General features: G+C 38.9%; 1 protein-coding gene across 2 annotated transcripts in view; it reads right to left on the bottom strand.

The window, feature by feature from the left end:
* Positions 1-14,187, bottom strand: part of TTC17 (tetratricopeptide repeat domain 17) — a 127,077-nt gene that overhangs the window by 37,731 nt on the left and 75,159 nt on the right. For both annotated transcript variants that reach the window (XM_040495399.1, XM_040495398.1), the window contains 2 exons: positions 3,118-3,377; positions 2,520-2,673 (listed from right to left, as the gene is read on the bottom strand). In XM_040495399.1, the coding sequence (XP_040351333.1) occupies positions 2,520-2,673; positions 3,118-3,377 (414 nt within the window). The remainder of the gene's footprint in view (positions 1-2,519; positions 2,674-3,117; positions 3,378-14,187) is intronic.

Genomic DNA, 14,187 nt, shown 5'->3' on the forward strand with positions numbered 1-14,187 from the left:
ACAGAAACACGGGGAGCCTGGGTGGATCAGTCAGTTAAACGTCCGATGTCGGCTCAGGTCATGATCTCGCAGTTCATGAGTCCAAGCCCCACATTGGGTTCTGTGCTGACAGCTTGCAGCCTGGAGCCTGTTTTGGATTCTGTGCCTCCCTCTCTCTCTCTGCTCCTCCCCCACTCGCACACGGTCTCTCTCTCTCTCAAAAATAAACATTAAAAAAAAAAGGGAGAAACACTGCCAATTATTTAAAATATCAATTGTAAGATACATCTCAATTGCAGAGATACAGAAATGTGAACAAGTGTAGTCAAAGTATAGTATATTTACTATTTTACAAAAATTAAAGTATTCTCTATGCTATTTAATAAACTGCTTTTGTTCACTTACTAAATTACAAACATCCTGGCTGCACAGTACATAGCATCGGCATGCTGTAATTTATTTAGGCAATTAACATTTAGGTTGTTTACAATTTTTTATTACGATAAGCAACTCAGGTCAATCTTTGTACTTCTGTCTTTGGCACCTGTAAGATGATTTACCTGGGATACATTACTGGAAGTAAAATTGTTGGTATATTTTTAAATTTTCTGATACCTATGGTCAAATGATCCCCAAATTCATTTCATTAAGTCTGTGTATTGCACATTTAAAGACAGTTTGATAAACAAAGATGGAATGTTGCTGTTTGTTTGCACATCTTTGATTGCTAGTGAGGATGAACATTTTCCAACATGTTCACTCGCCAACTTATGTGTGTATATTTGGTGAACAATCTATATATTTGCACATCTTATAGAAATGCTGTATTTTTCATACTGATTTGTAATTGCCCTTTAAATGATATTGATATCCTTTGCTTATCACATATTATGTAAAAGATACACAAATATTCTGCAAAAATAATTTGTTTCAGTCCTTTGCCCTTGTATTTTATGGTGTTTTCTGGTGCCAGAATTATTTTTTCTTTTTCTCTGTGCCTTAGAAAGTCCTGTTACACCTGAAAGTATATATTCATCTAAATTTTCTACTATTTTTTGTAAAAAGTTTTTTTAAATGTATTTTTGTGAGTGAGAGAGAGAGAGAGAGTGAGGAAGGGACAGAGAGAGAGTTAGACACATAATCCGACGCAGGCTCCAGGCTCTGAGCTGTCAGCACAGAGTCCAACGTGGGACTTGAACTCGTGAAACTATGAGATCATGATCTGAGCTGAAGTCGGATGCTTAACCAAGTGAGCCACCCAGGTGTCCCCTCCTTTTTTATTCCCTAAATTTTCTACTTTTATGATTTCATTACATTTACTATATAACTGATTGGAATTTTCATTTCCATAATGATGTTTTACATTTTGAACACCCTTTTCTTGTTACAGAAGACAGACCTAGTAGAGGAAGTGTTGCTTTCTTTCTGTAACCTGTTCACACATACTGTCATCCTTAAACAGTAAAGCTACTGCATGTTTTCAACTCCAGTCATGACAAGATGTCCTTTTTGGGCCCTTAGTATTTTTCACAAGTAACAGTTCACTCTGGAACATAGCCAACATGATCTCATTCTTTATATTTTATTATGTGCCCTCTGCTTTCAGTTGGTAAGTACACCAAATTAAATAAGACATGTTTTCATGAAGTTACCTTGGATTTTGATGTCTAAGACAGTGACAATGTCCTTAAAAAAATTTTTTTTAAAAGGACATTTGATCACCACTATTTCATTGCTGGAAAAGAAAGTCAAGTGGACCCATGGCAATGGGCCTGAACCTGGGGTTCAGAGATGCACTTCAGGACAATTATGAACCCTAAAAGTATATGACAAATTTTGATGTATATGCATTTTTCCTGGGAGTGGCTCCAAAGCATTTATCCAATACTTAAAAGAGATATCAGACACACAAAAAGATTAAATGTTTAAATAAATATTCATCGAGCCTTATGTGGCCAGTTCATTTATAGCACTTTACACATATAACTCCTATAGTCCTCACAACTACCCTGTAAGATAGATGTGATCATTATCCCCATATTAAACTAGACTATCAAGAATCAATAGGATACTTAAGCTCAAGATGATAAGAATATAAGCCCAACAGGGACGCCTGGGTGGCTCAGTCAGTTAAGCGTCTGACTTTGGGTCAGGTCATGATCTTGCAGTCAGTGAGTTCAAGCCCTGCATGGGGCTCTGTGCTGACAGCTCAGAGCCTGGAGCCTGCTTCAGATTCTGTATCTCCCTCTCTCTCTGCCCTTGCCCCACTTATGCTCTGTCTCTGTCTCTCTCTCTCTCTCAAAAATAATAAACAAACATTAAAAAAATAAAAAACAAAAAGAATATAAGCCCAATAGCCAATGGGTAAAAAAATCAAGTAAATGTCAAAACAAACTTTTTATACCAACGTCTGGTTTCTTGTTCACTTAGCCCCATTACCTTCTCATCTGATCTCCTTCAAGTCACAAACGCATTCTCAGTGAGAACTGACACAGTGAAATCTGAAAAAAGAAACTGGCATACTGTACATTCAAATTTACCTTGTGGCCCAGGAGATGCTACCTTTGGGCCAGTGATCTCCAGGTTTGATTGGTAACAATGCACATTTTCTGCTTGATTTGGTTCTACCTTTTTGCCAGGGGTTTTCTTCTGCTCTCCTTTGGGTTTCTTTACACGTTTGACCTGGAATGTGATCTGGAAAATGGAAACATGTTGGGGACACATTAGACCAATTATCAAATACTGGTGGCTTTAAGAGTAACCAGTCCTGTGCTAGAGAGGATTCTCTCCTTCTGTTTAATTCTTAAAGGTATAAATGAAAAATGTTTAGTAAAATAAACAAAATAACTTAGCCCTGAAGGGCATATAAAGGAAACTGAAAACTAAGATGCCTGAACTGGGCAGTTCCAAGTCTGCAGGCTTTGAGTGCAGCTCAACGCCCTTGCACTCCCTCTGCCTCCTGAAAGAGTTGGCAATACAGAGGTACTGTGAAATGCTTCTTGCAGCATGATGCCAGTGTGAAGGCTGACTGGAGAGTGGAATAAAGCAGTGCCACACCCCAAGAGCTTCATCACACTTTGCAAACCCCTACCAAGACCTGGGGTACAGTTTGGTCTGACTGGAGTTGGCAAACCTCACCCATTCTGTTGCTTCATCATCTTCACTTCTACAGTCTCCATAGCAAGAGCTTCTGGCCACTCCATCCTGGGGACCCTTCTTCAGTACGCGTATCCCCTGCAAGTCTAGACGCCGCCCTTTCATCTCCAGTGCTCCCCCAAAGCCTTCCAGAGGCCATGCCTGTTGAAATTCGTCCACCAGAGCCAGTATCTCTTCAGACATTTTTGTTTCATCTGAATTCTCCATCTCATCAGAACCATTGCTCTCCTCAACCACTGTACCTGAAATTCAAGTGCCCACATGGTATTAAAAATTAGATAGTACTCACTAAAGTACTTGAATGACTCCAACCTCGCTTTTTGAGAAGTTTTGGTCCTGCCTAGAGGAACTTCTATAGCCCACCCTCATAATAAAAATACCATTCATCATCTTCAAAATTCATAACAAAACACCATCTTTGTTGTGTAGCTTTGTCAAAAGGCTGGATGAAAACAACAGCAGCAGCAAGATGGCAGAGAGGCATAGAATATGTCACTAGTGAGCATGAGGATGGCTATTTTATATACGTATTTAAAAAAAAAAAGACCAACTTGCTTTAGATATAAGACACAGATGGCAAAGATGAAGTTTGTTACGATGTTATTTATTGAATAGGTGGGATTATTGAAGCTTTATTCAAATAGCATATGAAATATCATAGATGTATATCCAGGCCATACAGTCTAATTGCCTTAACTGAATGATGATTTAATGGGGAATTATCCTAATTCCACATTTCAGAGTCCCATTTTCACTAATGGCTATGTATAAGAAATAATAATAAACTAGTGTAATTTTTTTTTTTTTTGTAAAATGGTTATCAAGACATTATTTGTTATGTTGCTCAAGTTTCTTACGTAAAGACTTCCATGGATGCTCCCCAGTGCAATGGCCTAGAAAACTTCTCTCTCCTGAGAAGTCAGTGTGTCCACTGTTCTACATTAAAGGTTACACAGCCCTATAGGTTCCCCTCTGTACCTAGATAACTAGAAAGCTCAGGGCAAAAATTCATCTGAGTTTCTTAACATAATGCTTTCCTTTTGTAATAAAATAAGTAAACCTTAGTATTTAACTTTTGTTATTTTGAATTAATGGCTGACTCTTATATTGTGTGCTCCATGAAAGCCATTTCCATTCCTTTCTGGAAATAGATAGGGTACAAAAACAAATAAAACGGAATGCCTCCTTTTGTAAGGTCACCGGACGACCTGAGAGCTTGGGGTTGATTGCTTACAAAATGCCAGTCTATGTTATTCTGGTTAAGTTACCCCAATAACCTTAGGTGGTAATTCTGGCTTGTTCAGTGATTTAGAACATGGTATTAATAAGGCCAAGGTCAGGAATCTCATATCCATATTGACCAGACCTATACCCATAGTGAGTAACCCACATGAGAAATGTATAGTATTAGTCTCTGAGGAGGCGTGGGGTGAGAAAGATGTCTGACCACAAGGCTAAAAGCAATGTAAAGCTTTGAGCCCTACTCACATGAGGTCTGCAGTGTCAACCTTGACTCTGGTGGCATCTCTATCTTCCATCCCACTTTCTATTCCGGAAAGTAGGAAGGTCTGTTGTCAGGCTGGGAATCCCACTAGAAATCTGTTATTCTTTCTTGAAAAAGTTTACCGCTTCTCCATTTAACAAGTGACTTGGAAATACACTGCTCTCCTTTCAGGGAAGTGTCTTTTAGGTTTTTTGAACCAATCTGCTGGTTTTTATTGCTTATTATTATCATTATTATTAATGAAGTTCTGAAAAAAGCATGAAGTAAAATAGGGGTTTGTAAAAGCATTTTCTTTGGGATATTCAGATAAAAATGGTTGGTAACTTGTCTAAATTATGTAGCAAGTAGTATAAATGTAGGGTTGACAAAGAGTTCTACTTTTCAGTTTCTATCTTGTTTGCTACTATATCCTGAATGTCCAACATTGTACCTGACACTTAATAGGTGCGGTTGTAGGATGAACGAATGGAATTCAGGAATAATTTGGTTTGTGAGGTTCTTGAGGATCTGCTGCTCCTACTTTTGTCTTGTCCTGCTGGCAATTAAAGACGTTTTAAAGTCTAAGGTTTACCTTGTCATGGGTTAAAAGCAGGCGCCATGTCTCTAACAGAGTCTGGCATACTATATGATTTACAAATTTCTCAGTAGCTAACTCAGAAAAGCAGTTGGACAGGGTTATTGTAGGGACCCTAAAAAGCAACTTAATTAGAAGAATGGCCTGCCGTCTGACTTGTAGCAACAGAATTCTAAGTATTCCTCATGTTATTTTAGCTTCCTCTCCTTCCTTCTCCTATGGCTATCATGGGATTCCTTGTACCTGGTCCTGAGACAGGAAAGGGTTTTTGATAGATTTGGCTGAAGCCAAGAGTATGGGCTTAAAGAAAAGTGGCTTCTGGCCAAAGGTAGACTGCAGGTACCTAATTCCCCAGTGTACAGTTAGAGCTGCATAGGGATGCTGTGTTTGGAAGCCTTATTTCCATTTCCATTATTTCCACTACTGCTATTTAGAAAGCATTCTAAATAAATGAAGTTGTTCAGTTGCAAAGAGCTCTGCAAGCCCAGGTCCAAAGGCTAATGCTCCCCTACGCCCATACCATATGGTAATGTCTATCATTATTAAAAAGTTCTTAGAGAAAGGGCCTTTCATTGATGGAGATCAGTATTCCAGTCAAGAGAGACTATGGAACTTGCTGCAGGCTTTCCCTGCTGGCAGCCATTAATCCTTTTCAAAGGCTGCAGGGGTTGGGGTAGTAGCAATTCCTAAAGAACAGTGCTAAATAAAGGTGAGGAATGGGGAGATCAAAATGTGCTATGAGTTTTAAACAATAAATCAATCTTTATTTATTTAGAGCCTACTATGTGCCTATTTCCATGCTATGAGATAGAGAATCTGACTCTGAGGTATTAAATACAGTTGAACAACATGGGGATTAGGAGTGCTGACCCCTGCACAGTCGAAAATCCACATATAACTTTTGACTCTCCAAAAACTTAACTACAAATAGTCTACTGCTGACCGGAAGGAAGCCTTACTGATAACATAAACAGTTGATTAACATGTATTTTGTATGTTATAGGTGTCATATACTATATTCTTATAATAAAGTAAGCTAAAAATGTTATTAAGAACATAATAAGGGAAAAATACATTTACAGTACTATATTGTATTTATTGAAAAGAAAATCTGTGTGTAAGTGGATGTATGCAGTTCAAAGCTGTGTTGTTCAAGGATCAACTGTATAATCAATTTGGAGACACAAAACTACATACATTAAACAATCAGAGAACAATTACATTTAAATATTTTTTTTCCAGAGGAAAAGCATAATTGAATGTGGTCACAACATGCTTCTTAGAGGAAGGCAGGCCAGTGAGGCGGGATTTAGACAGAGAGAGGCCTGGGGAGGGCACTCCCCAGAGGGAGGAGCATATGAATATATATACTCTCACACCCATATGTACAGATACTGCAGGTGTAAGGAAGAACGTATGTGAAGGCATTACTACTTTCACAAGAATTAGAACAAAGAATGTATACAGATGATCTCAGCAAACAAGATACTTAGGGAAGGTAGGTGAATAATGAGGATATCTGGGAAAGTCGGGAGCAAGTCTAAGCGTAAAGGGAGCCTCTTTTTTGTCTAGCAGAAGAATAACAAGACGAGAGCCATAGTGTTTGTGAAGGTTAGAGTGGTAAATCACTTGGCATAACTGGGGGTGGAGAAGGAAGACAGAGGACAAAGAGACCAATTAGAAAGGCATTTCAACAATCTACATATAAAGTTATTTAAAGGGAAACTGGCTTAGGGTGAGGTTTTTAAAAGGGGAATTAAAACAATTTTTTTCAATGTTTACTTTTTGAGAGAGAGAGAGAGACAGACAGACAGACAGAACCTGAAGCAGGCTCCAGGCTCTGACCTGTCAGCACAGAGCCCGATTCAGGACTTGAAGTCATAAACCGTGAGATCATAACCTGAGCCTAAGTCACACACTTAACAGACTAAGCCACCTAGGTACCCCTGTAAAAGGGAAAAGTTAAAAAGGGAGGGGAAAGAGGTACTTGATATTTCAGTGGAGAAAAATGGAATTTGGTGGTTAAATGGATATCATAACAAAGAATAGCATAAGTTCAAAGATGATTTCAGGATTTCAAAGCCTAATGTGAAATAATGATATTTTTCTACTATGTGAAGTTTCTAAAAAAAATTATTACTTATTTATTTTGAGAGAGAGAGAGCATAAGCGGGGCGGGGGGGGGGGGGGGGGTGCGAGAGAAAGGGAGAGAGAGAATCCCAAGCAGGTTCCATGTTGTTGGTGCAAAGCCTGACACAAGGCTCTATCTCACGAATCTGCAAGATCATGACCTGAGCCAAAAACCAATAGTCTGACTCTCAACCGACTGAGCCACCCAGGCGCTCCTACTATATGAAGTTTTAGAATCTGTGAAAATGTAAACAATGCTGTTTACAAAGACTATGGAATTAGGAAAGGGCAACAGGATACAACATGTTGGGATTTCAGACACTTACTAATAAATTCATTTAAGCATTTGTTGCTTGTGTCCAAAAATGTGCTGAGAGCTCAGAATATAACATCTCATGTAGCTTATGGTCTAGGTTAGAATGGATGGAGGAGCATAGCTCCAGGCATTGTCTAATAAGCAGCTGGAAATACAGAATGCAGGTCTGGAGAGAGGTCTGGACTATAGTGGGATCTCAGAACGTTTTAAATTATACTTGAAAGTAAGAATAAAAAGTAAATATTAGGATTTCTGCTTATGGGACAGATGGTATGTTATAAACTGAAAACAGAGAAACTGAGATCAATATCTCTATTATTTTCTTTACCTTCTTTAACGTGTACCATTTTCATATTGGAAAAAGGAGAATAAATATTGTGAAGTGAAGAGACTGCAAGCACCCACAGTGAGGCTCAGATGAGTTCATGTTTTCTCACTTGAGAAATCCTATCTCAGAATATTAGGAAAATTTAGAGTTGAGTTTGAGCCATGTCAGGTAATCTGTTAAGAATCACAGGGACTAGCAGAAGTGTTGAGAGATGGAGAGAAGCATATGTAGTCCTGAATTTAAAAGGAAAAAAAAATCTGATAAAAAGAAAAAGAACGAGAAGTGGGGGGGGGGGAGGGAGAGGGAGGCAAAGAGGAGGGGGAGGAAGAAGAGGAAGAGGAGAAAGAGGAAAAGGAGGTGGAAGGAGAAGAAAAAGAAGTCCAGCATAATCTTGCGATGTTCCAGATACACCTGGAGATTCAGGGTTAAATGTGAGCACCTCAGTTTAAGACATTTTCAAAGCACAGCACATTCACACAAAAGCGACTTGGTGAGAGTACCTAAAATCACATTAAATGAAAGACTAAAGAAACCAAAGGTGATCCCATCAAAGGAACAGTAACTGATATACTGCACACAAAAAAATCAAGCTTGAAAAATATTTTGCTAGAAACATTTTTTTTTCTAATTTTGGAGAGATTACTTTGAGAGTGGTAAGGTACTAAAAGCCCTAACAGGAGCTGTTCAAGGAAATGAGGACATTTAGCTGAAGGAAACAAAAACATGGAGGGGCAGGGTAGGTAGGAAAAGTATCATCTTTAAATGTGATATTGATGAGACACAAGACTGACTTTGTGAGCTTCAGGACCAGAGATGAGAAGCCACATTTTAGCTCAATATTAGGAAAGACTTTCGAACAACCAGAAAATGGAATGGGCTGCCAAGGGGAAACTGAGCTCCCTTTGACTGGAGCAGAAGCTGAAGCCCCACAATGAATCATTGAGAGGGAGTGGGATATCAGAAGAGGAGTAAAAGAAAGTGACTGTATTGGGTGAGAAACAGTATTAACAATTTTGGAAGGGAGATTCATTTCAAGAAAAGTTTTAGGGAGCAGAGGATGAAAAGGTGAGTTCTACATTCAAAACAGAACAGATTGACAGTACACAGAGGTAAAGATCACACATTCAAAGAGATGACCAGCAACAAAAAAGTCCCTCCCTCAAAATCTGACTCAAAACATCTCTTCTAGAAAATCTTGCATGATTAATACCAACAGGCTGGAGTACTAGACTGTGGTTTCTGAAGCCACCCAGGGCACATCCTACCTTTGAAAATGATACCAGAGAGAAATACATCCCTCTGTTTCACAAAATAAGAAGAGTATACTGTGGAATTAGACACATTTGTTTTTAAATAAGGACTCCACCACCATAAGACCTTGGGCAATTCTGTCTTGGAGTTCTAGAATTTTCTTTAAAAGGCAGTGATCTGGGGGCGCCTGGGTGTCTCAGCTGGTTGAGCATCTGACTCTTGATTTCGGCTCAGGTCATGATCTCTGGGTTCGTGAGATTGAGCCCTGCGTCCACCTCTACGCCGACAGCACAGAGCCGGCTTGGGATTCTCTCTCCCTCTCTCTCATTGCCCCTCCCCTGCTCATACTCTCTCTCTCTCAATCTCTCTCAAAATAAATGAATAAACTTAAAAAAAAAAAGGCACTGATCTGCTTCTGAAGTCATAGTGTAAAGCTGCAGACTACCTTAAGATTTAATGCATAAACAATGGTGTAATACTTAAAGCCAGTAATCACAAAGCACAAAAGGTTTAAATGAAATCACTCAGACTCGGTAGGTAAGAAAATGATTAACTTCTGAGAAGACGACACCAAGTCATCAGTTTTGATTTGCACCAATGATGTTCTTCCTTCTTTGAGCGGGGTCAGTATAGCAAGAGAAAACTAGGAATTTCAAGAGGATACCTCAGAAAAGCATATAATCTTTCCTGGAACAACTCTTGTGCAAATGCCAGGGCTCCCTTTAACTGCACAGATGTTTTCTGAGCAGATACTGTGTATATGCACTTGTGAGGACTGTGGCTCACAAGCAGCCTCTAACAGATGCAATAGAGCCATACCTATGTGTACAGAAGTGAACGTTTACTGACTTCCAACTGTGTACCGGGCTCTAAAATAAATGTTTCCCTGTTATTTCATTTAAATACTAATCACTTGAGGCATTTTTTTGTTTAGTTTTAAATTAAAGAGGTAAGGGAAGCTCAGAAAGATAAGTAACTTGCCCAAGATTTATCAACTAGTTGGTGGTGGAGAAAGGACATGGTAGCATTATTTCCAACTACAAAACCTATGTTCTTCCTTCTACAGCTAAGGTTTATGAGGAGGAATTTTGTACTAGATGATGAAGTATTAAAGCAGTGGTTCCCAAATGTTAATCAGTGACACAGTTTGTACCAATCCTTAGTAAAATGAGAAACAGAAAAAGGGTACGTACATAGAGTTATAACACACACACACACACACACACACACACACACACACACACACACGTCCATCCAGACACAAGTTTTTGTTGTAAGGTTGCCAACTGTCCATTTTTGAAAAAGACTGACCTTTATTCTGAGATCGTCTTTATTACTTTTTGACATTAAAATTTTATTCTAGGGGCGCCTGGGTGGCGCAGTCGGTTAAGCGTCTGACTTCAGCCAGGTCACGATCTCGCGGTCCGTGAGTTCGAGCCCCGTGTCAGGCTCTGGGCTGATGGCTCAGAGCCTGGAGCCTGTTTCCGATTCTGTGTCTCCCTCTCTCTCTCTGCCCCTCCCCTGTTCATGCTCTGTCTCTCTCTGTCCCAAAAATAAATAAACGTTAAAAATAAATAAATAAATAAATAAATAAAATTTTATTCTATAAAATAATGGTAACAGCACATGCTAGTTTTCTTTAAAAATGACCTCAGCAACTGAAAAATAAGTTCTAATGCACCAACCCCCGATTTCTGAGACCCACAGGCAAATGTATGGGATCAGAAGACCCGAGGATGATCTTGGGCAAGGGACTCACCTTCTCTGAGTTTCAATTTTCTCATCTATAAGATGGGCTTGATAATAATACCTATTTCACATGGTTAATACATAATTCGTAAGTCTGCCAATTATAGATCTGTGCTGCCAAAGCGAGCACATAAATTTTGTAAATTATAAAGTATCACAGAAAGGCAGTCATTTTCATACGTTTATGGTTACTTATGTTTATAATAAATTTATTTGTACTTCTTTAAATTTTCCTCCAAAAACAGAATTTTCAAAAATTCTTTAACTCTATGCTTGGCTTTTATTACAACACACTACTTGCATTAAAAAATGGGAGTTTTTCTCACTCTGCTAACCACATTATAAGAAGCCTGCTGGCATGAATATACTAACATACCACGAATGAAGTCCCAGTGGACTTGTTAGTATCTAGGGAAAAGAAGAAGGTACTCCCAGAATTTAGACATATAGCAAAGAAAAGTTAGTACCTGAGAGTGAAACTAGTAAGAGTCATCATCACACTATGGATTGAATTAGCAATCTGAAAAGGAATCCACCCTAAGAGATAGTCTGCCTGATGTTGAAGGGACGTAGAAAAGCTCCCATCTCAGCCAGGGCAACCATACTGCCTTTCCAGGACAGGGATGGGACAACTCCATGGGGAACATGAGACTAAAGAAACTTAGGCACTAGGTTATAATCTGTCTCAAGCAATGATGTACTACCCAGAAAATGGGGAGACAAACAATAAGGTTCTGGTTGGGTTTTGTTCTGAATTATCCTAGGAAAAAAGACTAATTTGGTAGTCATGAGTATTCTGGTCACTAGGGAGTTATATTATATTGGAATAGGAACAGTTTGTATAAATTGAATAAAATACCCCTTAACATCACTCAGTTTCATTTCTGGTGATTCTGAGTTTATCAAGCAACTTCATGATGTCCATTTGGTTATGTGGGTACCTGATGCCAGAAGGAGACATGAGGCTGTCAGGCACCAGAGAGGAGTAGCTCCCTTGTAAATTAACAAAACAACTACCCAGTTTAAGAATCCATCTCTTTTGAATTGGTAAATAGAAATTTGTTTCCTTAAAGCCCAATGATTTCTGACAGAACTGATGCAATTAATTTTCTAAACCTGCAAAGGGGAAGGTCACGACTTCTCTTTTAAGGTCGAGCTTGCTTCTTGTAGACATCCTTTATATATATACATACATATGGGTGTGTATATATATATATATACACACACACACATATATATACACATATGTATATATACGTGTGTGTGTGTGTGTGTGTATATATATATATAAATTACCACTTATAAGGAAACACAGATTTTGTAATTGCTAAATATGTTAATCCAACCTACACAGGAAGGCAAATGCCACATCTCATTACTTGAATATATTTATTGTACACAGAAGTAACAGTAATATAGGACATGACATATAAGAATTTCATAGTCTGATGGGAGATAAGACACACAAGCATTGTATTGTATGAAATGTACCCTGAAAAAAAAGTGGGAACAAGACAGCACATGGAGCAGCTAAGTGCTTGGAGACCCTTGTGAATGCTTCACCGAAGAGGTGACGTTTAAGCTGGATCTTGGAGATGCACAACAGTCAACCATATAAAGCAAAAAATACACAGGGGCCATTCCCAGCCTGTGCAGACATGGAGACTCCAAAGCATGGCATGTGAGGGAAATGGTAAAAGGACTGTACATCCTGCTATGTAGAATACTAGTAGATGGTAATCTTGAAGACAAAACTAAGGACCAAACTGCTTCCTATCCCTCACTATGGTACCTGGACTCTTCCTATAGGTAATAGAGAACCACTGAAAAATTTAAACACAGGCAACTTACCTGATCAGATCTTTTTTTTTTTTTTTTAATGTTTTATTTATTTTTAAGACAGAGAGACAGAGCATGAGCGGGGAGGGGCAGAGAGAGAGGGGGACACAGAATCTAAAGCAGGCTCCAGGCTCTGAGCTGTCAGCACAGAGCCCGAAGCAGGGCTCAAACTCACAAACTGTGAGATCATGACCTGAGCCGAAGTTGGACACTTAACCAACTGAGCCACCCAGGTGTCCCAATCAGCTCTTATTTTAGAAACAACTCTTTGGACACACAATACATTGGTAACATTTACATGTATTATCTCTCTCCTACACACACACACACACACACACACACACACACACACACACACACTCCATACACAGACTAAAGTAAAGGACTAGATACTGGGAACTCAATTATGAAGCTATTGCAATAGCCCAAGCAGAAATGAAAAAAGTCTGAATTCAGGCAGTGGCAGGAAGAATAGATGAAGAGACAAACAGATGCAACAGGTCTTGGATACAGTGGTGACTGGTGAGTTGTGGTGCCATTAACAGACAGCAGGGATACAGGAATTAGATGCAGTTCAAGAAATAGGGTGAAAATGAGAACAAGCTCAATTTTGGATATATGAAATTTGAAGTGCCTATTGTACATCTAGATAGAGACCACTAAAAAAGTGGAACTAAGATCTAGAGTTGTAGAGAATGTCCTAGCTGAAAATACAGAGTTGGAGTCACTAATATATTCCGAAGTATCTGAGACACCAGATACAAGAGATACAAGAGATAACACAGAGGGATAAGAAGAGGGATAAGAAAAAAAGGCCAAGGTTGAGATCCTGTGTAACCTAACAAATAAGGGGTAAAGAAATTAAGTGAAATAAGTGAAAGAAATTGCAGATGTCTTGAGGACAGGAAGAGAGCCAAGAGCAACTGATATACCCCAGAAGCCAAGAGGAAAAGGAAGAGAGTTTCAAGGAGTGGGGAGCTATGCATAGATCCAAATGCAGCAAAGTGGTTAAGCAGGATGAGTACTAAAAAGTCATTCAATTTGGCAATTATGCATTGACTGATAATGTTAAGAACTGGTCAGTATAGCATAGCTCAAAATGTGGCCACAGAATTTTAGGAGAGGCCCTGGTACGTCTCTTATTCCAAATCTTTAAATGTTATTGGGTTAGTGTAAATACAAGTGATCTTGCTTTTTTTCAATGACTTACTCAGTAGACTACTGATACTAAGAAGAAAGACTGTTATATAAATGAAGCAAGTTTGTTCTAGCAAAAGACAACACTGAGGTGGAAGGAAAAAGAAGTATGAAGAGCTTTTTTACATGATAAAAACCTCTACCTCACCACCTGTGGGTCACCT

This window comes from Herpailurus yagouaroundi, unplaced genomic scaffold (assembly GCF_014898765.1).
Source record: "Herpailurus yagouaroundi ecotype Mexico unplaced genomic scaffold, PumYag 187, whole genome shotgun sequence".
NCBI classification, from domain to species: Eukaryota; Metazoa; Chordata; class Mammalia; order Carnivora; family Felidae; genus Herpailurus; species Herpailurus yagouaroundi.